Genomic DNA, 25,796 nt, shown 5'->3' with positions numbered 1-25,796 from the left:
ATAACTATTTTATTCAATTTCATCTATTTCTATCCTTAAAAATATAGTAAAAAATTAAGTTTTTCTTTTTTCTTTTTTTTTCATTCTTTATTTTTCTTTTCTTCTTCCATAAAAACAAAAGGCATAAAATACTATTTTATTAATGAAAAAAATAACGTTTTAATAAATTTTTAAAAATATAATAATTAATTTATTAATAATAATAATATTTAAAATTAAATAAAAGAATTTATTGATAATAAAATTGAAATTTAAAATTGTTTTCTCATTTTTATTTATTTTTAATAAAAAATTATTTTATCAATAAAAATAAAAAATATAAATAATTAATATGTACAATTACAAATTTAATTTGATGATAAATATATTTGAAAAATTTACAGAATTTCATATTTTACTCTCTTAATTTTTATTTAAAAAAATTAATATGCTTATGAAAATACAGTTCCCTTTATAAATATATTTGAATTATAATTAATGTTAAAATTGAAATGAAAAGGGAAGCGGATGAGAGAGCAGCCAAGGAACAGCAACCAAATTGGTCTCCACATGGTGGCATAGACTGAGACAATAAATTAAAGGGGATCACCAATCATAGTACAAAACAATATTTAATGAGTTGGGCCAAATATTTAAACAATTCAATAATGGGTGTCTTTATTCTTCAATAAATAAATAAATAAATGGGTGTCTCTAGAAAGAGTGTAAAAGCAAACCCTAGCTAGTCCCTTGTTCCAGGGGAATTCCCACACCGCGTCCCTTTTGGATACTGTTGTGTTGAGTGAAAGCATAATCGCTGAGATTATTTCCAAAGTCATGGATTATTTTTTACTCTATTTTTATACAAAACATTAAAATAATATAATATTATTTTTAATTTTTTACATTATTTTTTTTAAAAAATTATGTTTATATTTTTTAATATTATATTATTTATTCTACTTTAATTGTATTTATTTTTTTATTAAAAAACTTTATATCATTTTATATATTCACTCATATATTTATATATTTTATGCTTTTATTCGATGTTTAAATATTTAATTATATTATAAATAAATAAAAATATATTTATTATAAAAATACATTAATTAAATATTAATTATGAATATATTAATTAAATATTAATTAATAAATTAAAAATAAAATAAACTCACACATATTAAATTAACAATAAAAAATATAAACTAATTTAAATAACCATTTGAATTCGTATATTACTCCTACAAATGCTTTATTAATGCATTATGAAGCATTTTTATGTTTAATTTTTTGTGTCGAGTAAAAAATTATTCAAATTGGATAGTTTCATCAACAACCATTTTAACAGTTGGAGTTGAAAATTCTCTATCATCTCCGATAGGTACATTAAGATTACATTCATTCTCGATTATCATATTATGCATGATAATACATGTAGTTAATATATCATATGCTTCTTTTTTTTAAAAAAATATGATGGCTATGTAACTATTGCAAAACGTGACTGCAACACACTGAAAGCACGTTCAACATCTTTTCGACATGATTTTTGTTTCATTGCAAAATACTTATTCTTTCTTATTTGTGGTTCATAAATAGTTTGCACAATATGCATGCCATATCCAAAGATCATAATCAGCTACAATTTCTAAAATGATTATTGGCGGTCCATTAAGATCTGTATACTGGCCAACCCATATAGTAGGATAACTTTTTCATTTTCAGTGCTTGCAATCGAGACTATTTAACATTACTGGAAAGCCATGTTACTCACCAATATAAAGAAGTTTTACAACATCCTCGGCAGTTGGTGATCTCAAATACTGCTTACCAAATACCTCAACGGTAGCTCGACAAAATCTATTTAGACTTTCAATTGCAGTGGACTCCCCAATTTTCACATATTTGTCGGTAGCACCCACTAGCAAACCATACGCTAACATTCGAAATACAACTATGATTTCTTGAATAATAGATAATCCAATTTTACCTACTGTATATCTTTGTTGTTCGAAGCACGTATCATGCGCTTTTATTGTATCGACAATACAAATGAACAAATTTCGAGACATTTTATATCGTTGACGAAACATTATATCATTGAAGCATGTATTATATGAAAAATAATCCAGTAATAAATTACGATCAATCGCTTCACGATCTCGATTGATTATCAGATGACCTTAAACAGAGTTACCTCTAGAATCTCAGTGTTGATCTTATATTTGTTGCAAAACTATCTTATTTCTAAGAATTTGTTGATTAACTGTTTGTGCTTCCACTTCAAACTCATTATCATCTGAAATGTAATCATTAATATCTGAAGAAGAAGATGATGAATTTTCAACCTCATTATTTGATGTACCTCAAATATAGAAATCCATTTTAAGTAATAATTTGTAGAATTTTTTTACTCGAATTTAAGAGGAATTAAAAAAATATGAGTTATGTTTTATATCTTAGAAAAATACATTATTTAACAAAAAAATATGGGAATAGATATGCATATCATCTGAAGGTGGAGATTGGGATGAAATTCATTGAATGGTTAATTTTAAGATGGAATCTATTAAGATCAAGATACTGTTGGTTTAATTATTATTTAAGATTCCATCTTACTTTATTTAAAAAAGTGGGAATAGGGATGTATATCATCCGAAGGTGGAGATTGAGATAAAATCTATCTAACGGTCGATTTTAAGATGAAATCTATCAGGATAGTTGTAATACCCGGCTAGATCAGGCATCAGAATTCTTACCGCCGGTGGGATTCGAGGATGCCAGAGGTTTCTAGAAGGGTAAGAGAAAGGTTTTCTAAAATGTTTTTAAGTATTTTACAGGTTTTGAATGATATAGGATCAAGTTTTGAAGAGAAAAGACTATGGGGACAATTGCCATGTTCGGCCGCCGAAGGTAATGTTCGTGTAATACCCGGCTAGACTCCGGTATCGGAATCCTTACCGTCCGGTGGGATCCCGGATGTCGGAGACCTCTAGAAGGGTAAAAACATGTTTTTGTAAAATGTTTTCATGTTTTTAATAGTTTTAAGTATGAAATTTAATGAGTTTTTGCATGAAAAGTCTTTGGAGGAAAACCTAGGTTCGGCCGCCGAAAGTCAAGTTCGGCCGCCGAACATGCATGCGTTTTGGAGGCACGTTAGGCCCCCGAAAACATGAGTTAGGGAAGTCCAGGTTCGGCCGCCGAAAGTCAAGTTCGGCCGCCGAACATTGCATGGATGCGGAGGCACATTCGGCCCCCGAACGTGGCCTGGCCAGCCACCTATAAAAGGGGCACTTAGCCGAAATGGGTGAGTTTTCTCCCATTTTCGGCCACAGCAAGCTTCCGACCTTCCCTTTGCAAATCTTGTGTTCTTCCTCCAAATCTCTTCCATTTTCCTTGAGTTTTAAACTCACATTGCAAGTTTTGAGCATTTAAACCAAGTTTTGGAGCTTTGGGAACTCAGGAGCTCATTTTCGTGGATCTCCGAGTTTAGGTCGTCTCTCTCTCGATCTTCAAGAGGTAAGAGCCGATCTTAAGCTCAATGTATGTTTTAAGTAAGTTTTAAGTTGATTTATGGGTAAAGATGCATGTTTAGGCTTATTGATGAGTTTATGGGTTTTGATGCTTTGATGAACAATGTAGCTTGTTTATGTGTTGTTGGAAGTGTTGTAGATGGGGTATATGATAGTTTGAGACCCCTAGGTGTAATGTATGTGAAGTATGCATGTTGTAGAGCAAGATTATGCATGATTAGAGGTTTTGGGAGGCAAGAGGTTCGTTTGAACCAAGTTTCTGCCCTTTGGCAGAAACCAGGTTCGGCAGCCGAAGGGAGTTTCGGCCGCCGAACCCCCTTTGTGGAGGCAGCATTCGGCTGCCGAAGTTGCCCCCGAAAAGAGACTTTCATCTCTGTCTGGGACTTTCGGCCGCCGAAGGTGCCGCCGAAAGTGCCTGACTTTCGGATCTGTCCAGGACTTTCGGCCGCCAAAGGTGCCGCCGAAAGTGCCCTGTTCAGCCAATTCATGCATATTTCTATGTGATGTTTTCCTGATGTTTTAGGAGGTTTTTGGGGAGTTTATTAGAGTTATGTTTATGTATGTTTGGTCCCTCATTGGAGTCCACCTGTGTAGGTTCGGACCCGAGGAACCGAGGACCTCAGCAGTGAGATAGCTGCTTCAGAGTCTGTGGAGCTTCAGCCAGAGGTGAGTGGAATGAACCTTAAGTTTTTAAATAAATGAAATATAACTTTTTTGGAGCATGTTCATGCATCATATATGCCATGTGATATCTTAGGTTGTTTGCATTAGTATTCACGAATATGTTGCATTGCATAATATGATGTGGATGCGGATTGGCTATTGGATGATCCTCTAGTCCTCCTATGGTATGATATGATGATGATACGGTATGGATTGCCAGTGAGGCCCATTCTACGCCCCTGGACTATGTTAAGAGAAAGACCAGTGAGGCCCATTCTACGCCCCTGGCATATTGGAATGTTATGTTATGTTATGTATGTAAGAGAAAGACCAGTGAGGCCCATTCTACGCCCCTGGCACGGTTGGACTATGTTGAGGACTATAGGTGACAATACCATCCTTATGTGATATGTTTGTGATGTGTTGCATTTCATGAAAGCATGAATTATTTAATATATGTTTTCTCTATTCTGCTCACTGGGCTTCGTAGCTCACCCCTCTCCCCTAACCCCAGATGTGCAGGTACAGGGTAGACCAGGAGGTTAGCCAGAGTATGAAGTGATGTTATGTAATAGTTAGATTGTGGACATGACAATTGTATTATGATGTAATGTAAAAGAGTTTTAAGTTATGTTGTGAAATTTTGAATATTGAGGATAGAGTTGTGCTTGACCATTACAGATTGTTAATCCCACTTGTATGTACATGGTCTTTATGATATGAGATATGAGGTTATGTTTCAACCAAGCTTATGTATGATGAGATACCCCATTGGAGCATTTGATGAGGACTCCAGTGGAGGTTTATGATATGTTTATGTTCATGTACAGGTTGAGCTTGGTTGTTATATGAGAATGTTTACAGGTTTATGAGTTTTGTTGATCATGTATGGGATTTACAGGTATACAGGTTATATGTCAGGCTTGCTACGGGTCCCGGCGGCCTTACGCCGATCTGGATCCTAGCGCCGGTAGCGATCCAGATTTCCGGGCTGTTACAGAGTGGTATCAGAGCCCTAGGTTCATATGGTCGGACCTAGAGTGTCGGGCTCATAGAGGTTATAGCAGGTCAAGCACAATAGGAAAGGTCATGTCCACTAGGATAGGATGTGGAGTCCTGTCTTACATAATGATGTGATATGCCATGATTATATGCATGTGCATAAATGATATGTTATGCTATGTGATGTATGTGATGAGGGTTCATGTGTGCCCACATGAACCATATGATGCTGATGTTTGTGCTATGTGTGGTTTTTCAGAAGACAGGATGAGAGGAACTCGTCGATCAGCAAGATTGACTGGAGTGCCACCTGAGGATGAGGGCATGAGCGCCCGTCCTCCAGCATTGCCTAGGGCAATGTCTAGCAGGTCCAACAGGGACAGAGTAGCAAGAGACCCTAGAAGGTCTCTGGATCTGGGTAGGAGCAGATCAGTACGAGGAACAGTTCAGGGTGGTATGTCAGAAGATGTGGGAGATGACATGGATGTGGACCAGAGGAGGGATGGCAGTTTGGGGATGAGTATGCCAGAGGAAGGCATGGGAGAGTCCCAAGGAGGCACTCAGGCCTCGGGTTTTGTTCAGCCACCTCATTACCCACCTTTCTCACAGAATCCCGGGTATTCGATGGGAGGTACGTCAGATTACCCTAGTTTTAGCCCTTACCCCACACAGATGCCATACCCACCATACTACCCACCATACCCACAGTATCCTATGTATCCACCACCACCCTATCATCCAAATCCAGCAAACCCTACCACAGAAAATGCTGCACCTCCTCCACCACAACCAGCACCTACTGTCCCAGAAGCCCATATACCTCAACCTAGCTCATCTGGAGGGAGCAAGGTCAGAACGACTGATTATATGAAGTTGGGTGCTCCCCAGTTTGAAACCGGTGATGACCCGTTTGTGTACCTTGAGAGGGTCAAGGCGATAACAGATGAGATAGGGGCGGATGACAGTAGAGCCATTCAGATGGCTGGGTTCACACTAAAATGCAAGAAGGCCCGTGAGTGGTTCAAGAACTATGTGAAATCGAGGGTGGATAGTCTATCATGGGAGGAGTTTGCTAATGAATTTGCAGGGTGGGCTTTCCCTGATAGTTCAAGGGAATTGAAGATGATAGAATTTGAGCAGTTGAGGCAAACTGATGACATGAGTGTAGACGAATATACTGACAGGTTTATGGAGTTGCTGCCATTTGCTGGGCAGGACCTTAATACAGACCAGAAGAAGTCAAGGAGGTATATCATGAAGCTCCATTCCAGGTATTCCTCCTTGATACAGTCATCGGATAGAGAGAGTTTTCACGCCATAGTAGACATGGCTAGGAGGATGGAGGCTAGTGCTATCGTCGAGGGAAAAGTCAAACAGTCAGCAGCACAGCCTTCTGGTTCCAGAACCCCAGGTAAGGGAAAGGTGGATCCTTCTTCCCTAAGCTCAGGTAGCAAGAGGTGGGGCAGTACCACCAAGAAGTTTAAGAAGAACAAGTTATGGAACAAGATCAAGTCAGGTCTGGGATTAGGAAGTGGCTCGAGCTCAGGTGCAGATAATGCAGTATGTAAGAAATGTGGGAGACCGCACAGAGGAGTATGTCTGGTTGGGACGTCAGCCTGCTTCAGATGTGGGCAGGAGGGACACATGGCACGAGAGTGTCCTAGAGCAGCTTTTGTGACACAGTCTCAGCAGACAGCTTCTGGTAGTGTGGCACAGCCAGTAGCTCCAGCCATGACACAGGCCAGTGGTAGAGGCAGAGGGAGAGGGTCAGCCTCTTCTTCAGTAGGGTTCAGAGGTGAGGGTCCGTCAGCTCCAGCAAGGATCTTCACCATGACACAGCAGGAGGCAGATGCATCTAACACCGTGGTGGCAGGTAATTTAGTCATTGGGTGTTCTGATGTGTATGCATTAATGGACCCTGGTGCATCTCATTCTTTTATTGCTCCGAGGGCCGTAGAGAGGTTGGGATTAATGGTCTCTGAGTTAGAGTGTCCTCTCTGGGTCAGTGGACCCAAGTGTGATCCATCAGTGGCAGAGTCAGTCTGTCAGTGTAGTCCAGTTTTTGTTGAGGGGAGATGCATGTCCGCCGACCTTGTGGTTCTAGAGTTGACAGATTTTGACGTCATTCTAGGGATGGATTGGTTATCTACCCATGGTGCTACCTTGGACTGCAGGGACAAGGTAGTCAGGTTCAGAGGTCAGGATGGATCAGAGGTTGTCTTCAGAGGAGACAGGAGGGGTACACCTAGAGGTATGATCTCAGCTCTTCAGGCTCGTAGGTTGCTTAGGAGGGGATGTCAGGGGTATTTGGCTCATGTGAGAGAGCTTAATAGTCAGGTTAGAGAGCCCGCCTCGGTGCCAGTGGTTAGAGAGTTCTTAGATGTGTTCCCAGACGAACTGCCAGGTTTACCACCTGCTAGGGAGATAGAGTTCGAGATAGAACTGATGCATGGAACCCGACCGATCTCTATCCCTCCCTACAGGATGGCGCCAGCAGAATTGAAAGAGTTGAAGGAGCAGTTACAGGAGCTGGTAGACAAGGGCTTCATCCGACCGAGTACCTCACCTTGGGGTGCTCCAGTTTTGTTTGTGAGAAAGAAGGATGGATCCCTTAGACTTTGTATCGACTACAGGCAGTTGAACAAAGTCACTACCAAGAACAAGTACCCATTGCCAAGGATCGACGATCTATTCGACCAGCTAGCAGGAGCGGGTTGTTTCTCCAAAATAGATCTGAGGTCCGGGTATCATCAGTTGAGGATCAGGGAAGAGGATGTACCGAAGACAGCTTTCAGGACCAGATATGGGCATTTTGAGTTCCTTGTGATGCCGTTCGGGTTAACTAACGCCCCTGCAGCATTCATGGATCTCATGAACAGAGTGTTTAGCCAATACCTGGATCACTTTGTTATTGTCTTCATAGATGATATCTTAGTGTACTCCAGGAATGCAGAGGAGCATGCCCATCATCTGAGGTTGGTTCTACAGACCTTGAGGGAACATGGCTTGTATGCCAAGTTCTCTAAGTGTGAGTTCTGGCTAAGGAGCATTTCGTTCTTGGGGCATGTAGTGTCAGAGAAGGGGATTGAGGTAGACCCCAAGAAGACAGAAACTGTGGCTAACTGGCCTAGACCCACTTCAGTGACAGAGATTAGAAGTTTCTTGGGTTTGGCTGGTTATTACAGGAGGTTCGTTCAGGACTTCTCAAAGATAGCAGCTCCTCTGACCAGACTGACCAGGAAGAATCAGAAATTTCTGTGGACCGACCAGTGCGAGGAGAGTTTTGAAGAGCTCAAGAAGAGGTTGACTTCAGCACCAGTTTTAGCTCTGCCATCTAGTGGAGAGGACTTTACAGTCTTTTGTGATGCGTCCCGTGTGGGACTGGGTTGTGTGCTTATGCAGAATGAGAGGGTGATTGCTTATGCTTCTAGGCAGCTAAAGAAGCATGAGTTGAATTACCCCACACATGACCTTGAGATGGCAGCAGTAATCTTTGCATTCAAGATGTGGAGGCACTACCTCTATGGGGTTAAATGTGAGATCTTCACAGATCATAAAAGCCTGCAGTACATCTTGAGTCAGAGGGATTTGAACCTGAGACAGAGGAGATGGGTAGAGCTGCTGAGTGACTATGATTGCAAGATTCAGTATCATCCGGGTAAGGCGAATGTCGTGGCAGATGCCCTAAGCCGGAAGTCACTAGGCAGTCTATCCCACATCACGGCAGAGAGGAGACCAGTGGTGAAGGAATTTTACAAGCTCATGGATGAAGGTCTACAGTTAGAGTTGTCTGGTACAGGTGCTTTGATTGCACAGATGAGAGTGACACCCGTGTTTCTGGAGCAGGTGGCTCAGAAACAGCATGAGGATCCAGAGTTAGTGAAGATTGCCAGGACTGTTCAGTCAGGCAAAGATAGCGAGTTCAGATTCGACAGTAAGGGGATCCTCCGCTATGGGAGCAGACTATGTGTACCAGATGACATTGGGCTAAAAGGAGACATTATGAGAGAGGCTCATAATGCAAGATACAGCATTCACCCCGGAGCCACCAAGATGTATCAAGATCTAAAGAAGGTTTATTGGTGGCCAGCTATGAAGAAAGAAGTGGCACAGTTCGTGTCAGCCTGCGAAGTGTGTCAGAGGGTGAAGCTGGAACATCAGAAGCCAGCTGGAATGCTTAACCCGCTACCTATTCCAGAATGGAAATGGGAAAATATAGCTATGGACTTCGTAGTGGGGTTACCGGCGGCGTCCAACAGAGTGGACTCCATATGGGTGATTGTGGACAGACTCACCAAATCTGCTCACTTCATCCCTGTCAGGAGTGGCTACTCTGTGGACAAGTTGGCGCAGGTGTACGTTGATGAGATAGTCAGACTGCATGGGGTTCCTGTTTCTATAGTGTTAGATAGAGGGCCCCAGTTCACCTCCAGGTTTTGGCGGAGTCTGCAGAGTGCTATGGGTACCAGGTTGGATTTCAGTACTGCCTTCCACCCCCAGACTGATGGACAGTCAGAAAGGACCATCCAAACGATAGAGGACATGCTCAGGATGTGTGTGCTAGATTTTGGCGGTTCTTGGAGGCAGCATCTACCCTTGGTGGAGTTTGCTTACAATAACAGCCATCATGCTAGCATCGGGATGGCTCCATATGAAGCTTTATACGGGAGGAAGTGCAGGTCACCTGTTTGCTGGGAAGAAGTTGGAGAAAAGGCCTTGGCAGGGCCTGAACTAGTAGAGATCACCAGCAGGGTGGTACCCTTAATCAGAGAGAGAATCAAGACAGCTGCAAGCAGACAAAAGAGTTATGCAGACATCCGCAGAAGGCTAGTAGAGTTTCAGGAGGGGGATCTGGTATTGCTCAAGGTGTCTCCAATGAAAGGAGTGGTTCGGTTCGGGAAGAAGGGTAAACTGGCTCCGCGGTACATCGGACCCTTTGAAGTCTTGCAAAAGATTGGGAATGTATCGTACAAGCTGGATTTACCTGCTTCAATGGAGAGAATCCATCCGGTTTTCCATGTTTCCATGTTAAGAAAGTTCGTGTCAGATTCGGGTAAGGTTCTCAGTGAGCCTGATGTGGAGATCCAAGAGGATCTCACCTATGTTGAGCAGCCAGTACGGATCCTAGACACCCAGATTAGGAAGCTGAGAAACAAGGAAATCCCGATGGTGAAAGTCCTGTGGAACCACCACAATATAGAAGAATGCACTTGGGAGACACGGGAGTCTATGCTCCGGCAATATCCTCATCTCTTTTAAGGTTAGTCTCTATGTGTTTTATGTGTACGAGATGTTGTATGCCTTGCATGTACTAGTTGAGGAACATTCGGGGACGAATGTTCTTAAGGGGGGGAGAATGTAATACCCGGCTAGACTCCGGTATCGGAATCCTTACCGTCCGGTGGGATCCCGGATGTCAGAGACCTCTAGAAGGGTAAAAACATGTTTTTGTAAAATGTTTTCATGTTTTTAATAGTTTTAAGTATGAAATTTAATGAGTTTTTGCATGAAAAGTCTTTGGAGGAAAACCCAGGTTCGGCCGCCGAAAGTCAAGTTCGGCCGCCGAACATGCATGCGTTTTGGAGGCACGTTAGGCCCCCGAAAACATGAGTTAGGGAAGTCCAGGTTCGGCCGCCGAAAGTCAAGTTCGGCCGCCGAACATTGCATGGATGCGGAGGCACATTCGGCCCTCGAACGTGGCCTGGCCAGCCACCTATAAAAGGGGCACTTAGCCGAAATGGGTGAGTTTTCTCCCATTTTCGGCCACAGCAAGCTTCCGACCTTCCCTTTGCAAATCTTGTGTTCTTCCTCCAAATCTCTTCCATTTTCCTTGAGTTTTAAACTCACATTGCAAGTTTTGAGCATTTAAACCAAGTTTTGGAGCTTTGGGAACTCAGGAGCTCATTTTCGTGGATCTCCGAGTTTAGATCGTCTCTCTCTCGATCTTCAAGAGGTAAGAGCCGATCTTAAGCTCAATGTATGTTTTAAGTAAGTTTTAAGTTGATTTATGGGTAAAGATGCATGTTTAGGCTTATTGATGAGTTTATGGGTTTTGATGCTTTGATGAACAATGTAGCTTGTTTATGTGTTGTTGGAAGTGTTGTAGATGGGGTATATGATAGTTTGAGACCCCTAGGTGTAATGTATGTGAAGTATGCATATTGTAGAGCAAGATTATGCATGATTAGAGGTTTTGGGAGGCAAGAGGTTCGTTTGAACCAAGTTTCTGCCCTTTGGCAGAAACCAGGTTCGGCAGCCGAAGGGAGTTTCGGCCGCCGAACCCCCTTTGTGGAGGCAGCATTCGGCTGCCGAAGTTGCCCCCGAAAAGAGACTTTCGTCTCTGTCTGGGACTTTCGGCCGCCGAAGGTGCCGCCGAAAGTGCCCTGTTCAGCCAATTCATGCATATTTCTATGTGATGTTTTCCTGATGTTTTAGGGGGTTTTTGGGGAGTTTATTAGAGTTATGTTTATGTATGTTTGGTCCCTCATTGGAGTCCACCTGTGTAGGTTCGGACCCGAGGAACCGAGGACCTCAGCAGTGAGATAGCTGCTTCAGAGTCTGTGGAGCTTCAGCCAGAGGTGAGTGGAATGAACCTTAAGTTTTTAAATAAATGAAATATAACTTTTTTGGAGCATGTTCATGCATCATATATGCCATGTGATATCTTAGGTTGTTTGCATTAGTATTCACGAATATGTTGCATTGCATAATATGATATGGATGCGGATTGGCTATTGGATGATCCTCTAGTCCTCCTATGGTATGATATGATGATGATACGGTATGGATTGCCAGTGAGGCCCATTCTACGCCCCTGGACTATGTTAAGAGAAAGACCAGTGAGGCCCATTCTACGCCCCTGGCACGGTTGGACTATGTTGAGGACTATAGGTGACAATACCATCCTTATGTGATATGTTTGTGATGTGTTGCATTTCATGAAAGCATGAATTATTTAATATATGTTTTCTCTATTCTGCTCACTGGGCTTCGTAGCTCACCCCTCTCCCCTAACCCCAGATGTGCAGGTACAGGGTAGACCAGGAGGTTAGCCAGAGTATGAAGTGATGTTATGTAATAGTTAGATTGTGGACATGACAATTGTATTATGATGTAATGTAAAAGAGTTTTAAGTTATGTTGTGAAATTTTGAATATTGAGGATAGAGTTGTGCTTGACCATTACAGATTGTTAATCCCACTTGTATGTACATGGTCTTTATGATATGAGATATGAGGTTATGTTTCAACCAAGCTTATGTATGATGAGATACCCCATTGGAGCATTTGATGAGGACTCCAGTGGAGGTTTATGATATGTTTATGTTCATGTACAGGTTGAGCTTGGTTGTTATATGAGAATGTTTACAGGTTTATGAGTTTTGTTGATCATGTATGGGATTTACAGGTATACAGGTTATATGTCAGGCTTGCTACGGGTCCCGGCGGCCTTACGCCGATCTGGATCCTAGCGCCGGTAGCGATCCGGATTTCCGGGCTGTTACAGTTCAGCCGCCGAAAGTGCTCTAGATTCGGCTTCCGAAGTTCATGTTCGGCCGCCGAACGTTGCATGGTTTTGCATGCAGGTTTGGCTGCAGAAGGTGAGTCGGTCAGCCCTCTATATCAGTGCCTCCAGTCGGTGAAATGGATAAGGGTTGCCTTCTTTTCACTTCCTGAGGTGAGGCCACGTTCTCCATGAGTCATTTTCATGGTTGTTATCAAATCATGCAAAGGTTTGAGTGTTTTAATGTGGTTTTGAAGGTTTTGAGTTCAAAAGCTAAGGTTTGGTGGTTTGGCAATTTTGAAGGGGAGTTGCTTTAGATTTCTGAGTTCAGATCGTTCAGTTTCTTGTTATCAAGACAGGGTTTGATTCCCTTGACCCAAGATCAGACCGTAAGGGAAGACCGGGTTTGATTCCCGTGACTCTACGGACAGAGTTACTGGTGTAAGCCCTGGGGGCTATTTCAGATCGGTATATCTGATTGTTTTAAGGTTAAGTCTGGTAGTTTTACAGAAAAAGATTGCAAAGCTAGTAGTCGAGTCGGATCATGTATGGGACGTTGGAGTTCAGGTTAGGCTTGCTACGGGTTCTGGCGGCCTTAAGCCGATCTGGATCCTAGCGCCGAGCAGTTTGGGCCGTTACAGAGAGGTACCGGTTTCTGGGCTGTTACAATAGTGTTGGTTTAAGTATTGTTGAAGATTCTATCTGACTTGTATATATTAGAATGCCAACATCTACAACTTACCATAAGTTAGCCATATCCTTCAATATTTAATCAGTAAACTATGACTTTAAGATCTGCCAGATATTCTATCCATGAAAATGTGCTATTATGCAGAATTTATCTAGATATTTCACAAAATCCTATTATAGGTAAACAATAATCTAGTCAACGTTTTTGTAGTTGGGTGACAGAAGCATATAAAGTTGCAAAAAATGAGTTTTGGGAGTCTCGCAACCCACAATCTTTACAATGTCGAATGCAAGTTATTTAAAAGGTTATAAGAAAATTGAATGGTTGTTATCAATAAGTTGAAAACTTATATCTTATTGGTGTTTCAGAGTAAAATTGTTGGGTATTTATTTAGTAATTACTTTATATTTAAATCTTAGAATTTTTTTTAATATTTTATAAATTATATAACTCAATCAAGATCCAAACAATAAAAAAAAATCCAATTTGATCATGTTTGAAGCATAATGAAAGATATTGAGAAGTTTAAAGATAGTAGTTCCAAATTAAAGCTCTTATTATGTATTCTCATAGTCAAATAATTTTATTTCTGAGACACTATAATAAAATACTAAAATCGCATTGAATTTTGGTGTTGCATTAAAAAGGTATTTTGAATCCTAAAATAGGATTTGATGGAGTATTGGAGATGACTTAAAACTTTCATTTTAATCTCCCTTTAAACCTGTCAAATTGTAAAATAGAAAAATGGAAATAAACTCTTCAAGGAAGCAAGAGTCGCTAGCTATTAAACGAGTTCCATTACAGAATAATTAATAAGAATAAGCAGAAAGCAAAGGGGTTAGAATTGTATGGAGGACAATAAAAAGACAGGTGTCGGCAAATAAAGTAATGTATAAGAAATTGGTATTTTGCTGCATAATTATTCACAGCGTCAGAGACAGGCAAACACACACATAAATAAACTGTGATTGGTTTGTCCTTATTCCTTCATACCTATTCATCTACTCACTCCTCAAACCTAAAGCTAAGCTTCTCATAATTAACTACTGCACTGCACTGCTTCCATTTTGTATTAATATCAACCCTTTAAGAAGGAAACTGCACAAAATGCTTCTCTCAATTTTTCCTTAAACTTTCTCCTCTCCATCTCTAAATCTAAACGCATCGCCAAGAAGCAAAGGCACCACTGTGATCTTCAGAGAGAAATCAGCCGCAAATTAGAGCTGCAGTCAAGTTGTTGAGGGAGTCATCACAATACGCCAAGCTCTGCTCGGTGTTTCTGAATCTTCTCCTTTAATTGTAAGAACTGTAGAGCTTATTTAATTATCTGCTCCATTTTTTCTGAAATTAGAATTTTAATTTATAAAATTTCATCTTATTTACTGATATTAATTATTAACTAAATTAATAGATGCAGCATAGTGGACCCTTTTTTTGCCATTGTAGAAGATATGCTTAAAATAAGATAAAAGTGGTTATGAGTGCGGAAGGCATCTTAGATTATACAAATTGAAGTGCTTCTTGTGTTAAAAGGAATGCAATTAATTTTTTAATTAAACCAATGTTTAAAACCTTATTTAATCATTATTATTATTACACACTCACCGCAGTCTATTACGTAAAAATTATGTAAAAAAAAAATCATATTATATAATTTAATTACACTATAAAAATAAAAATATTAATAAAATCATGTATATAAAATTTAATATTGTTAGTACAATTTTCAAATTTTAAAAAATAATTTCATTGCTTAAAAATGTAAAAATTAGTTTTCTTCAAATAACTTAATTTTTATTAATTCAAACAATTTATGTTGATAGTGTTTTTTTTTTAACTTTTTAAATGATAATAAAAAAATCATCAAATAAATGAAGTCGTAATTTACAATATTGTTGCTTATCTCCACAAAACTCAAAAATCTTATTTAGCCCGAGACAAAAAAAATGAATTACGTGGATATTTACACAACGAGGGTTAAGTACATATGGAAATCTTGTTTCAAGTGATGACGTGTCAAAATGAAGACCATCAATCGGACGGCAAGGTTGTCTAGGAAACAAAGCACCAAAACATCCATCACATCCCACGTGTTATATGGACCCACTGTATCCCAAATTCCCAATGGCAAAACTTCGTAATTATCACTCATTCGAAGGCCAAAATTTGACTAATAAATAGACAAAAATTTTAGAAACCATGGCACCAAAATTATGCCGGCTTAACACGAGCCAACTCTATTGCCTGCTTCAAAGCAGACAACGAAAGAACGGCAAGTAACGGTAACGGAAGCCAGCTGGCAAAAGTTCCGTTAACCCCAACACACGCATCCCAGGTCTCAGCACAATTTAATAAAATACCTCCTCCAGCAAACTCACCGCTATCTCACGGCAGTCAACGCCACTTTGGACTGAAATTTTTTCTTTACGCGGTCCGTCCAGTTAACTCCTTCCTGCAGTCAGAATCTAACTAGGGTTACTTAGGTTAGCGTTACATTACACAAAAGCAGACAACAAGAGAGCGATACAGTTAAAGAAAGTCGGATAATATAAGATGCGTCCGAAGCGTTTTTGTGGGGATCCCTTCTAATGGCGTTTACGTGGATGGTTGTCTAGAGAGAGAGAGATAGAGGGCAACTGGTCTTAGAGAGGGAAGGAGAGTGATTTTGCTAGCTTGGAAGAGTGGTTTTGTAATTGCTGTAGCTGCTTTGCCTCATGGGTTTGGATCTCAGGAGCGTTACACACACATACACAAAGTAACGAGTGGTTTGGGATGGGGAAAAGCTTGAGCGTTTGTTAAAGTGTTTTTTTAACGGCTTATTAGCATTAATTGTTGTGATTATTGTGGTGATTTTAAGTGTTTATAACTAGGTAAAATTAATGGTACAGAGAGAGAGGCTTTATCGTGTGGACTTTGATTTCTTTTGGTGGCTTTCGTTCTGTTGTTGACTTGGTGAGTTTTTGGTTCAAAAATGATGGCGGCGAATCAGAGCGGGTCTTTTTCCCAGGCTAATAATGAAGGTAAAGCATGAAGCGACTCGTTGATTTTGATTTGATTTTCCCCCCTTTTGCTGTTTGTTTATCGGGAAAGTTGTTTTTACCCCTGGAGAATGTTGATTAGTTTCATTTATGGGTTGCAGGTTGTGCTGGAGGGGATGATATGTATACTGAGCTATGGAAGGCTTGTGCGGGCCCACTCGTGGATGTTCCTCGGAATGGGGAGAGGGTGTACTATTTTCCACAGGGGCACATGGAACAGGCAAGAAATTTGTTTATGGAAAAAGTTTATTTGTATTTTTATGGTAGAACTACTGAGCTATTGTGATTCAATTGGTTTTATAAAATTCTCGAATCTGGGTTTGGTTTCTATTAATGGATGTATTATTTTCCCCCATTTTTGAGAAATTAAAAATGGTGCCATTTTTGGATGATATAGTTGGAGGCATCAACAAATCAAGAGCTGAATCAAAGGGTTCCCTTGTTTAATCTGCCGTCCAAGATCCTCTGTCGCGTAATTCATATTCAGCTGCTGGTATTTCACTCTCTGATCTTATTGTTTGTGTATATAAATATAGATTTTAATTGGATGTTGAGAATAGATTTTTAGATCTGTTCATGTTATTTTACTTGATTATTGACCTTAATTGAGTTAAACCCCTTGGGTGATCACTTGCTCATTTTATGTATAAATAGCAATTGAATGAGCCGTTAAGCTTAATTCTCAAAAGGATTCATTTAGGTGGAATATAATTTTTTTAATCTCTTTGTTCTGTTTGTATAGGCGGAGCAAGAGACAGATGAGGTTTATGCACAAATTACTTTGCTGCCAGAACCCGATGTGAGAGCCAATTTAGTTGTTTTTTCATCGTCAATATGCAGTTTCTAGGTTGCATAAATTCTAATGAAATTATGGTATGATCTATATTTAGTGGTTTTAAATTGTGTTTAATTTTGTAGCAAGCTGAGCTTACTTGTCCTGACCCATTACCATCTGAGCCTTCACGATGTCCAACAGTTCACTCATTCTGCAAGGTGTTAACTGCCTCTGATACAAGCACTCATGGGGGGTTTTCTGTTCTTCGGAAACATGCTACTGAGTGCCTTCCACAGTTGGTAATTTTTGTTTGTCTTCTTTTGGTGGTTTTTGTTTGATGTCGGTATATTCATTTCAGTGATTTCATGTATTGATGTTCTTCAGGATATGGCCCAGCCAACACCAACACAAGAGCTAGTAGCCAAGGATCTTCATGGTTATGAATGGCGGTTTAAGCATATTTTCAGAGGTAAGAGCTATGTCTGCCTTTTCCAATTTTTTTACTTTGGACAGTCGTAGTTTTCTTGGTCATTGCTATATCTTTGATCTATGTCAAATAAACAGGGCAACCAAGGAGGCACTTGCTTACAACAGGGTGGAGTACATTTGTTACTTCCAAGAGACTAGTTGCTGGGGATTCATTTGTTTTTCTCAGGTATATAATTCTGCATGTTTTCTCCTCTCTGGTCTTATTCTCAATAGCACAAGAATGAAGCTATTAATCATTTCCTATTTAACTATCCAGGGGGAAGAATGGGGAGTTGCGTGTCGGGGTGAGACGTCTTGCTCGTCAGCAGAGCAATATGCCATCATCTGTGATTTCAAGTCAGAGCATGCACCTAGGAGTGCTTGCAACAGCATCTCATGCTGTTGCGACTCAAACTCTTTTTGTGGTCTATTATAAGCCAAGGTAATAATATTAAATGGACTATTGAAATTCCTTCAGTTTAAATATTTGTATGGAATATGTTGATTGGTTTTGGATTTTAATTAGTTTGTACGTACTTTCTTCATTTTATTTATCAGGACAAGCCAGTTCATCATAAGCCTCAATAAATATTTAGAGGCTATTAACAATAAATTTGCAGTTGGCATGAGATTCAAGATGAGATTTGAAGGAGAGGATTCTCCTGATAGAAGGTGTGGAAATACCATAATTTTTTCCCCCTTTTTTATGCTTTGTGCTTAATGGGAAAAAAAATTTAGAACAGGATTTTATAATTTTTTGTTTTTTTATTGTTCAGGTTTTCAGGTACAATTGTCGGAGTTGAAGACTTTTCTCCTCATTGGGCTGATTCGAAGTGGCGCCAATTGAAAGTAATACATTCTTAGATGGAATGCTTTTCCTACCTTTTATTTGAAATAATATGGTTTGACCTTAATAATATTCCTTTATTCCTAGGTTCAATGGGATGAATCTGCATCTATTCCAAGGCCTGATAAGGTTTCACCGTGGGAAATAGAACCATTCTCATCTTCAGTACCGATGAACATCGCCCAACCAGTAGCAGTGAAAAACAAAAGGCCCCGGCCACCAGTTGAAATTCCCACCCTTGGTAAGTAAGAGTATTGTTTTTCTCCTTTTAACCTTTTTTGATTCTAAATGAGTTGGTTATTTCTAACATGTTCTTTATCATTCCCCTTTTCATTTTTGTAGATTTATCTTCAACTGCAGCACCACCATGGGATTCTAGATTGACACAGTCCCACGATTTAACACAAATGAGTGGTACTGCAGAAGGCAAAAGAAAGGAAAACCATTTCATCTGGCATCACAAACAGACCGGTATTAACAGCCATAGCAACTCTATCTCAAGGTCTCCAACTGAGGGGGGTTGGTTATCTTCGCCTCATGTGAATGTTTCTCGGCATCTGTTTCAGGAAGCAACTGAGGATAGTAAAAGTGTATCCAATTGGCCTGTCATCTCATGCTATTCAACTCCTCAGTCTGCAAAGTTGAAGAATGACACAATCCTTGACCCAGTGGAGAAAGGGAGGAAAACTGAGGCAGCTAGTAGTTATCGATTATTTGGCATTGAGCTCATTAATCATTCCACAAGCTCTCCAGTTGAGAAAGCACCTGCACAACCAGTTAGTGTGTCTAGCGGCACCACTGAAGGGCATGTTCTAAGTACATTGTCAGCAACTGATTCTGACAAAAAATCTGATATATCCAAAGAAAAGAAACCAGAACATTTGCATGTACCACCAAAAGATGTTCAAAGCAGGCAAAGTTGCTCTTCTTCCACAAGAAGTTGCACCAAGGTATCATATCTAAGATATCTTATTTAAGTATATCATTTTTGGTAAGAATAGAATCACTTTTGAGCAGGTTTCTGAAAATGAAGTTTTATGCCTTTGGTGTCAACAGGTTCATATGCAGGGGGTTGCTGTTGGTCGGGCTATAGACTTGACCGTGATGAAAGGGTATGATCAGCTTTTAGATGAGTTGGAAGAGATGTTTGACATTAGGGGACAGCTTCACCGTCGTGAAAAGTGGGAAATTGTCTACACTGATGACGAAGGGGATATGATGCTTGTCGGTGATGATCCATGGCCGTAAGTATTCTACACCACTGTCTTTCAAAAATTATTTTACTTCATGCCAAAACTTTATTAGTGCTTATTTTGTTTATTTGTCCTTTGGTCCAGTGAATTTTGTAACATGGTTAGAAGAATCTTTATATGCTTAAGTCAGGATGTGAAGAAGACGACTCCTGGAAGCAAACTCCCTATGTTCTCCATTGAAGGTGAAGGGACAATAGTAAGCTCAAATTTAACCGATAACTGAAACATGGGGCTAAACCTTTGTGCTTGTATCATTTTTTGGCCTTTTCTGTTGTTTACTTGCTGTTTCCGTTTCTTTGTGGGGATGGTAAGCTTTGGTTTGTAATTGGAGGATGGTTGAAGAAGTATAAACACTGGCTAATTGACAAATCTCAGTTTTTTTTAGAGCTAACTAGCAAAGGACTATAAACGATATTGTTGACTGGGTTCAAAGGAATAGTAGAAATTAAACCGTGTAGAACTAGTCTGTACATTCTTTGGTATTTGGTGGTAGTTGGGGTTTTCTGGGTTATATGTTTCTTGTGTCTGTAAATATTTAATGTAATTTGGGCTTGTAATTTTGGATTGGAATTTATAATGCAAGAAATTGTCATTCCAGCACCAGCTCTATTGTCCATGGGCTATGCCTCTACCCAATATATTAACAAATTCAACAAATTTGGCCATTTCCTGAAGCATGACCTATTGCACTAGCCATTGGGAGTTGGGACATTAAGGCGACAGGCCCTTTGATGGGCTACCGTTGTCCATGCAAGCAAGGCTACTGATTTTCGGCCACTTGGTTAAATCCCATTCTTCCACCGTTGTTCTCGTCCAATTAATTTTATATATTGCTAAATTGAAGTGCACACCTTTTTGCTCTTTTTAAACTATTTTGCAAACTCACTTCCCGTAAACTCATATCCAGCAGATCTGTCATTTCCTGCAACAAGAAGCCAATTTCAAAAATTGAGTTCATTGCATGAATCTTGTCTTTCTGCTTGATTTGGACAATCCAGCTCCCCACTTATGATCTCTACCTCCTTCATCATTTAATTTTCTCGTCAATTGAAAGTTGAAGCTCCCTAATTTGAACTTCCCGATTCATTGCCTTCTCTTAATCAGACGGTCTCTTTATCTTCATCACCATCCTTAAAGTACATAAATAATCTTTAACAATAACTCTTTTATTTGCTTAATAGAAAACTCAAAACTTTCCTAAAAATGAAGGGAAGATCCATCAGGCCAAGCCCATAATACCCACAGAGTATCCTAGCCCAGAACCAATTACATATCAGCTCTCCTGCCCCAAGGAGCACCACGCAAACTCGACCCAAAAACGTGGCCATTATTAATATAGCCACAGCACGCCTCCCGATTTCTCTGGAGATTGCCGTGCTTAATTTATGTTTTATTTATTTATATGTATGGGCAAGCTTGCCGCCTTTGACCGTAAACTGATTTTCATATTCATCATTCATGCAAGTCGAAGAAATCTCCATCAATGGTACTATTTCTTAATATAATTTATTCATTTTCAGGTAGTGAATCACTGAATTTCAACAACTACAAGATCATGGGCTTACTTTTCTTTGGACTTCACATGAAGCACTTATTTAATATTGCTGCATAAATATCCCATCCATTACATTCCACATATATAACCAATGATATAGATATATAGCAGCAAAACTCCTGCTACAACCTAGAGGAGAACCAAAGAACATAACCATGGAGGGTCTGAGAGGGAGTAGTACCACTGCCAATCCTCCTCCTCCTCCTCCGCTTCATACAGTGCAGCTAATGCGTCGAGTGCCCTTTAATCGCTTGTTTGCCCTAGTTTACACTGTTGCCATCTTAGCCCTGTTTTATCTCCATGCAAGAAATCTTTATTACTCAACATCTTTACTCTCCTTCTTTATAACCCTCTGTTTATTAATCTCCGATCTCGCTCTTGCTTTCATGTGGACAACAGCTCAGGCTTTGCACCTGCGCCAAATCCGTCGCAAACAGTTCCCTGAAAACCTTAACAAGTTCATTCAAAGAAATGATTATCCATCCCTTGATGTGTTTATATGCACTGCGGATCCGTACAAGGAGCCGCCTATTAGTGTAGTAAACACAGCCTTGTCAGTGATGGCTTATGATTATCCAACGGAGAAGCTTTCGGTGTATGTATCGGATGATGGTGGCTCTGTACTTACTCTTTTCGCCTTCACGGAAGCTGCTAAGTTTGCTAGCCACTGGCTACCATTCTGCAGCAAGAACAACATAAAAGAGAGGAACCCTAAAGCTTTTTTCGAATCCAACTACTTTTGTTTTCCAGAGTCTGAGATCATGAAGGTACTGTTCATCTGATCAAACTCTTGATAATCAACATAGGAACTGTCTTTTACATACGTAAATGAATTAACATTTTCTTTATTTAATAAATTTTGGAATTGGGACTTTATCCTAAATGAGAAATACTCGTCACAGAACAAGTTTACATAAATAATTCACAATTAGATTTTTTCTTTTTCTTTTTTTTTTTGCTTAGATGCATGTCTCGTGAGACTAAGTTTTCTTTTTAGACAATAAATAATTTACTAATTAAATATAAATTAAAAAAGGGAAAAAAGTAGAGCAAATGAATTTTAGTATTCACTTTGAAATAGTAGTGCCTTTATAATTAATCTTAATTGATATACCATAATTAATAATTATGTTGATTGATTGATTAGAATAATGATATTTCTTGGCGGCCGGCATCAGTAGATAGAACTTGACTTGGTTGAGGGTTGCCCAATTCTTGGGGTACTTCCTTATTGTGAGAAAAACATAAAAGATAATGACGAATGAGACCAAAGGTGGGGGTGGGGTCTGAGGAAGACGTGAACCGAAAGAAACTCATTAATATATATATATTTGGGGGTTCGGTCTCTGAGTCAACAGCTAGCTTGGCTAATTGTGAAGCCATGTGCTCAGCGTACTGCCCCACTCTATAATTTGAGCTTCCGTCCTATTCATCATAACATCAATCTTCTCTACTCTTTTTCTTTTCTAAGTATTTAGAGACAAAAAACGACATCCATCATGGTAAGGAAAAATATCAGCCTCAATATTTGATATTTCTAGTAATAGAAAAAAGAAAGTAATTACCTTTTTTTTTTACATAAATTTATGTTAAATAAAGAAAGAATATTTGTATATGATATTTAACCTAAATTTATATAATTTCTAAAATTCACATTTTTTTTTGTTCATTTGTAATATTAGGTGGGTTTTTTTGTTTAAAATTTTTTTGATATTTTCAGACAATGTATGAATCCATGAAAGGAAGAGTAGAAACTGTCGTGGAGAGAGGAAAAGTAGAAGATGAGTACATCACTTGCGATGAAGAACGCCAGGTTTTCAGCAAATGGACTGACCAATTCACACGTCAAAATCATCCCACTGTGATCCAGGTTTACATTATCAATCTTTTTAATACTTAAGAGTTTTCTCTCTCTCTCTCTCTCTCTCTCTCTCTCTCTCTCTCTCTATATATATATATATATATATATATATAATTTCTGTCACAAGAACAAAAACTTAAGTTTTGAGTTAGGGGCTGTTCGGGTCCTAATTAATCGATATCTTTAATTAAATGGTTATCACTACATACATATATTAACCTGTTCAATGAATTATGGGCAGGTTTTGTTAGACAACAGTAAGGACAAGGACATTTCAGGCCATCATCTGCCAAACCTGGTTTATTGTTCTAGAGAAAAAAGCAAGGCTTCTCACCACCATTTCAAAGCTGGTGCCCTTAATGCCCTTGTATGCATGCATGCATGCTTCCTCTTCATCAACCCAAGATTTCATTAGATCTTCTACTTTCTTTCTAACCCATTAATTTCTTTTTTTCCCTTGTTTTGAAGATTCGGATATCGGCTGTTATGACCAATGCACCAATAATCTTGAGTTTGGACTGCGATACTTACTCAAATGACCCTCAAACACCTGAACGTGTATTATGTTATTTTTGGGATCCTGAAGTTAGGGCCACGTATGGTTTCATTCAATTTCCTCAGCTTTTCAAAGGTTTGAACAAGACTGACATTTATGCTGGTCAATTTAAACGTTTGTTCCAAATTCACCCGCCTGGGCTTGATGGGCTAAGGGGTGGAAACTTTTATGGGACTGGAGGCTTCTTTTCCCGGAGAGTGTTCTTCGGAACACCATCAACTATGTCCCCACCAGAACTGCCTCAACTTAACCCATACCATGTTGTGAACAAGCCCATTCAATCCCAAGAGGTACTAGCTTTGGCACATCAAGTTTCTGGTTGCCATTTTGAGAAGGATACTGACTGGGGCATTAAGGTAAGCTCTAGTTGAACATCACCTAACTTGTCTAAATTCAGAAAACTGTGTAGTCTCTGATAAGTATTTTGTTCTAAAATGGGCAGAAAGGGTTAAGGTATGGATCCCTAGTAGAAGACACCTATACAAGTTATAGGCTACATTGTGAAGGTTGGAGATCTGTATTTTGCAATCCAGAGAGGCCTGCATTTTATGGAGAAGCACCCATTAGCTTGATAGATGTGATGAACCAACAGAAGAGGTGGACTGTTGGGCTCCTTCAGATGGTCTTCTCTGAATACAGCCCAATAACCTACGGGCTTAGGCACAATGGACTCATGAGTCATGGATACTCACAGATTGCATTCTGGCCCATCTGGCCTATTCCAATTACCGTATATGCCTTCCTCCCCCAGCTAGCCCTCCTCAACAATCTTTCCATCTTCCCACAGGTGAGTACTACAATCAGACGGTCATAATTAACCATGCAGACTGTTCTGCAGGTTTAACTTTTGACGAGATTGAAAAAATGTGGTGCAGGTTAAATCACCATGGTTTCTCCTGTATGCATTCCTTTTCCTAGGGGCCTACACGCAGGATCTCATAGAATTTGTGCTGGCTAATGGAACAGTGCAAATGTGGTGGAATGATCAAAGAATGTGGATTATTAGAGGGCTATCGAGTTTCATGTTTGGGTTCCTTGAATTCATCCTAAATTCCTTAGGAATCTCCACAACTGGGTTCAATGTAACCAACAAAGCAGTTGATGATGAACTAAGCAAAAGATACGAGAAAGGGTTGTTTGAATTTGGAGTAGCGTCGCCCATGTTTGTGCCCTTAGTAACGGCAGCTCTAATGAACTTGTTCTCATTTGGTTGGGGTTTATCTGAAATAGTGAAGGGCAAGAGGAGCATGGAGGGAGTAGAAATCCAAATGTTGTTATCAGCATTCGCAGTGGTGAACAGTTGGCCAGTCTATGAAGCCATGGCATTGAGAAGTGATAATGGAAGAATGAAAGCCAAGACTAGTGTGATTGGAATAGGTTTGATGTGGGTTATGTATGCTGCTGGTTCTTTCATTCTCAAGTGAAGATACATAGTTATTGATCCGCACGCAATGCTTAAGCAAATCTATCATAAAGTCTTAGCTGTAGCTTGTATTATGCATTAATCTCAGTTGTGATCCACTGGACAAAATCAAATAGCTTACGTGGACCACCACCTTCTTTCTTAAGATGGGTGATTATCTCAAGGACTCATGTACAATAAATAAACGTTTATGACCACATATGTCTGTGGAAAAATGAAAAAAATTTATCTAATGAGCCTACAATTTTACTATAATTTTATATTTTGAAATATATATTTAAATTTTGAATACTCATTAGTTGATGATAATTAAAACAAAAAAGTTATTAGATATATCTCAAATACCATCTAATAATATTACAACATATTAATAAAGAAGCAAAGATTTAATAAATTTTATTTTTATAAGTGATATGAATTTTTTTTATAGGAAAACGATTTTTTACCAACATATTATAATGTAATTGAGTCATATCAGTTCAACATACTGAACCACCCAATAATTCCTCGACGCGACAAGTTTAAGGACAAGATATTTTTTTTATATAAGTCAAACATGCTCCATAGAAAAGTTTGGCAGGGCAACTTGTCAGTGGGGCATACATTACAACATGGTGCGCTTGTCTTGTCTTGTGATCCTTTT

General features: G+C 39.3%; 2 protein-coding genes across 4 annotated transcripts; both read left to right on the top strand.

The window, feature by feature from the left end:
• Window positions 1–14,456: 14,456 nt before the first annotated feature.
• Window positions 14,457–20,361, top strand: LOC110609081 (auxin response factor 9). Of its 2 annotated transcripts, XM_021748411.2 has the most exons (15): window positions 14,457–14,676; window positions 16,266–16,397; window positions 16,517–16,635; window positions 16,813–16,908; window positions 17,158–17,214; window positions 17,334–17,489; window positions 17,575–17,659; window positions 17,755–17,845; window positions 17,936–18,100; window positions 18,217–18,330; window positions 18,435–18,507; window positions 18,593–18,746; window positions 18,848–19,455; window positions 19,562–19,749; window positions 19,843–20,361. In XM_021748411.2, exons 2-15 carry the CDS (start codon window positions 16,349–16,351, stop codon window positions 19,979–19,981), a joined length of 2,094 nt encoding a protein of 697 aa, XP_021604103.1. In that variant the 5' UTR covers window positions 14,457–14,676; window positions 16,266–16,348; the 3' UTR covers window positions 19,982–20,361. The 2 variants fall into 2 exon arrangements, with proteins under 2 accessions (XP_021604103.1, XP_021604102.1); XM_021748410.2 differs by lacking the exon at window positions 14,457–14,676 and having other exon boundaries at window positions 15,856–16,397.
• Window positions 20,362–21,201: 840 nt separating this feature from the next.
• Window positions 21,202–25,408, top strand: LOC110602558 (cellulose synthase-like protein G3). 2 transcript variants are annotated; one of them, XM_021740110.2, is made up of 6 exons: window positions 21,202–22,080; window positions 23,034–23,183; window positions 23,416–23,541; window positions 23,643–24,086; window positions 24,173–24,517; window positions 24,606–25,408. In XM_021740110.2, exons 1-6 carry the CDS (start codon window positions 21,469–21,471, stop codon window positions 25,152–25,154), a joined length of 2,226 nt encoding a protein of 741 aa, XP_021595802.1. In that variant the 5' UTR covers window positions 21,202–21,468; the 3' UTR covers window positions 25,155–25,408. The 2 variants fall into 2 exon arrangements, with proteins under 2 accessions (XP_021595802.1, XP_043809804.1); XM_043953869.1 differs by lacking the exon at window positions 21,202–22,080 and adding an exon at window positions 22,662–22,815.
• Window positions 25,409–25,796: the final 388 nt, after the last annotated feature.

Source organism: Manihot esculenta, chromosome 2 (assembly GCF_001659605.2).
Source record: "Manihot esculenta cultivar AM560-2 chromosome 2, M.esculenta_v8, whole genome shotgun sequence".
Classification (NCBI taxonomy): Eukaryota; Viridiplantae; Streptophyta; class Magnoliopsida; order Malpighiales; family Euphorbiaceae; genus Manihot; species Manihot esculenta.
This window is presented reverse-complemented; position numbering and strand designations above follow the sequence as displayed.

What these genes read in the sequence shown, in the direction of transcription:
- LOC110609081 (XM_021748411.2), top strand. Translation starts at nt 16,349, where the DNA reads ATGATGGCGGCGAATCAGAGCGGGTCTTTTTCCCAGGCTAATAATGAA. An exon ending in GTGGTCTATTATAAGCCAAG is followed by an intron (nt 18,101 to 18,216) that starts GTAATAATATTA and finishes TTTATTTATCAG; the next exon opens with GACAAGCCAGTTCATCATAA. An exon ending in GAGGATTCTCCTGATAGAAG is followed by an intron (nt 18,331 to 18,434) that starts GTGTGGAAATAC and finishes TTTATTGTTCAG; the next exon opens with GTTTTCAGGTACAATTGTCG.
- LOC110602558 (XM_021740110.2), top strand. Translation starts at nt 21,469, where the DNA reads ATGGAGGGTCTGAGAGGGAGTAGTACCACTGCCAATCCTCCTCCTCCT. An exon ending in ATCATCCCACTGTGATCCAG is followed by an intron (nt 23,184 to 23,415) that starts GTTTACATTATC and finishes AATTATGGGCAG; the next exon opens with GTTTTGTTAGACAACAGTAA. An exon ending in ATCTTTCCATCTTCCCACAG is followed by an intron (nt 24,518 to 24,605) that starts GTGAGTACTACA and finishes AATGTGGTGCAG; the next exon opens with GTTAAATCACCATGGTTTCT.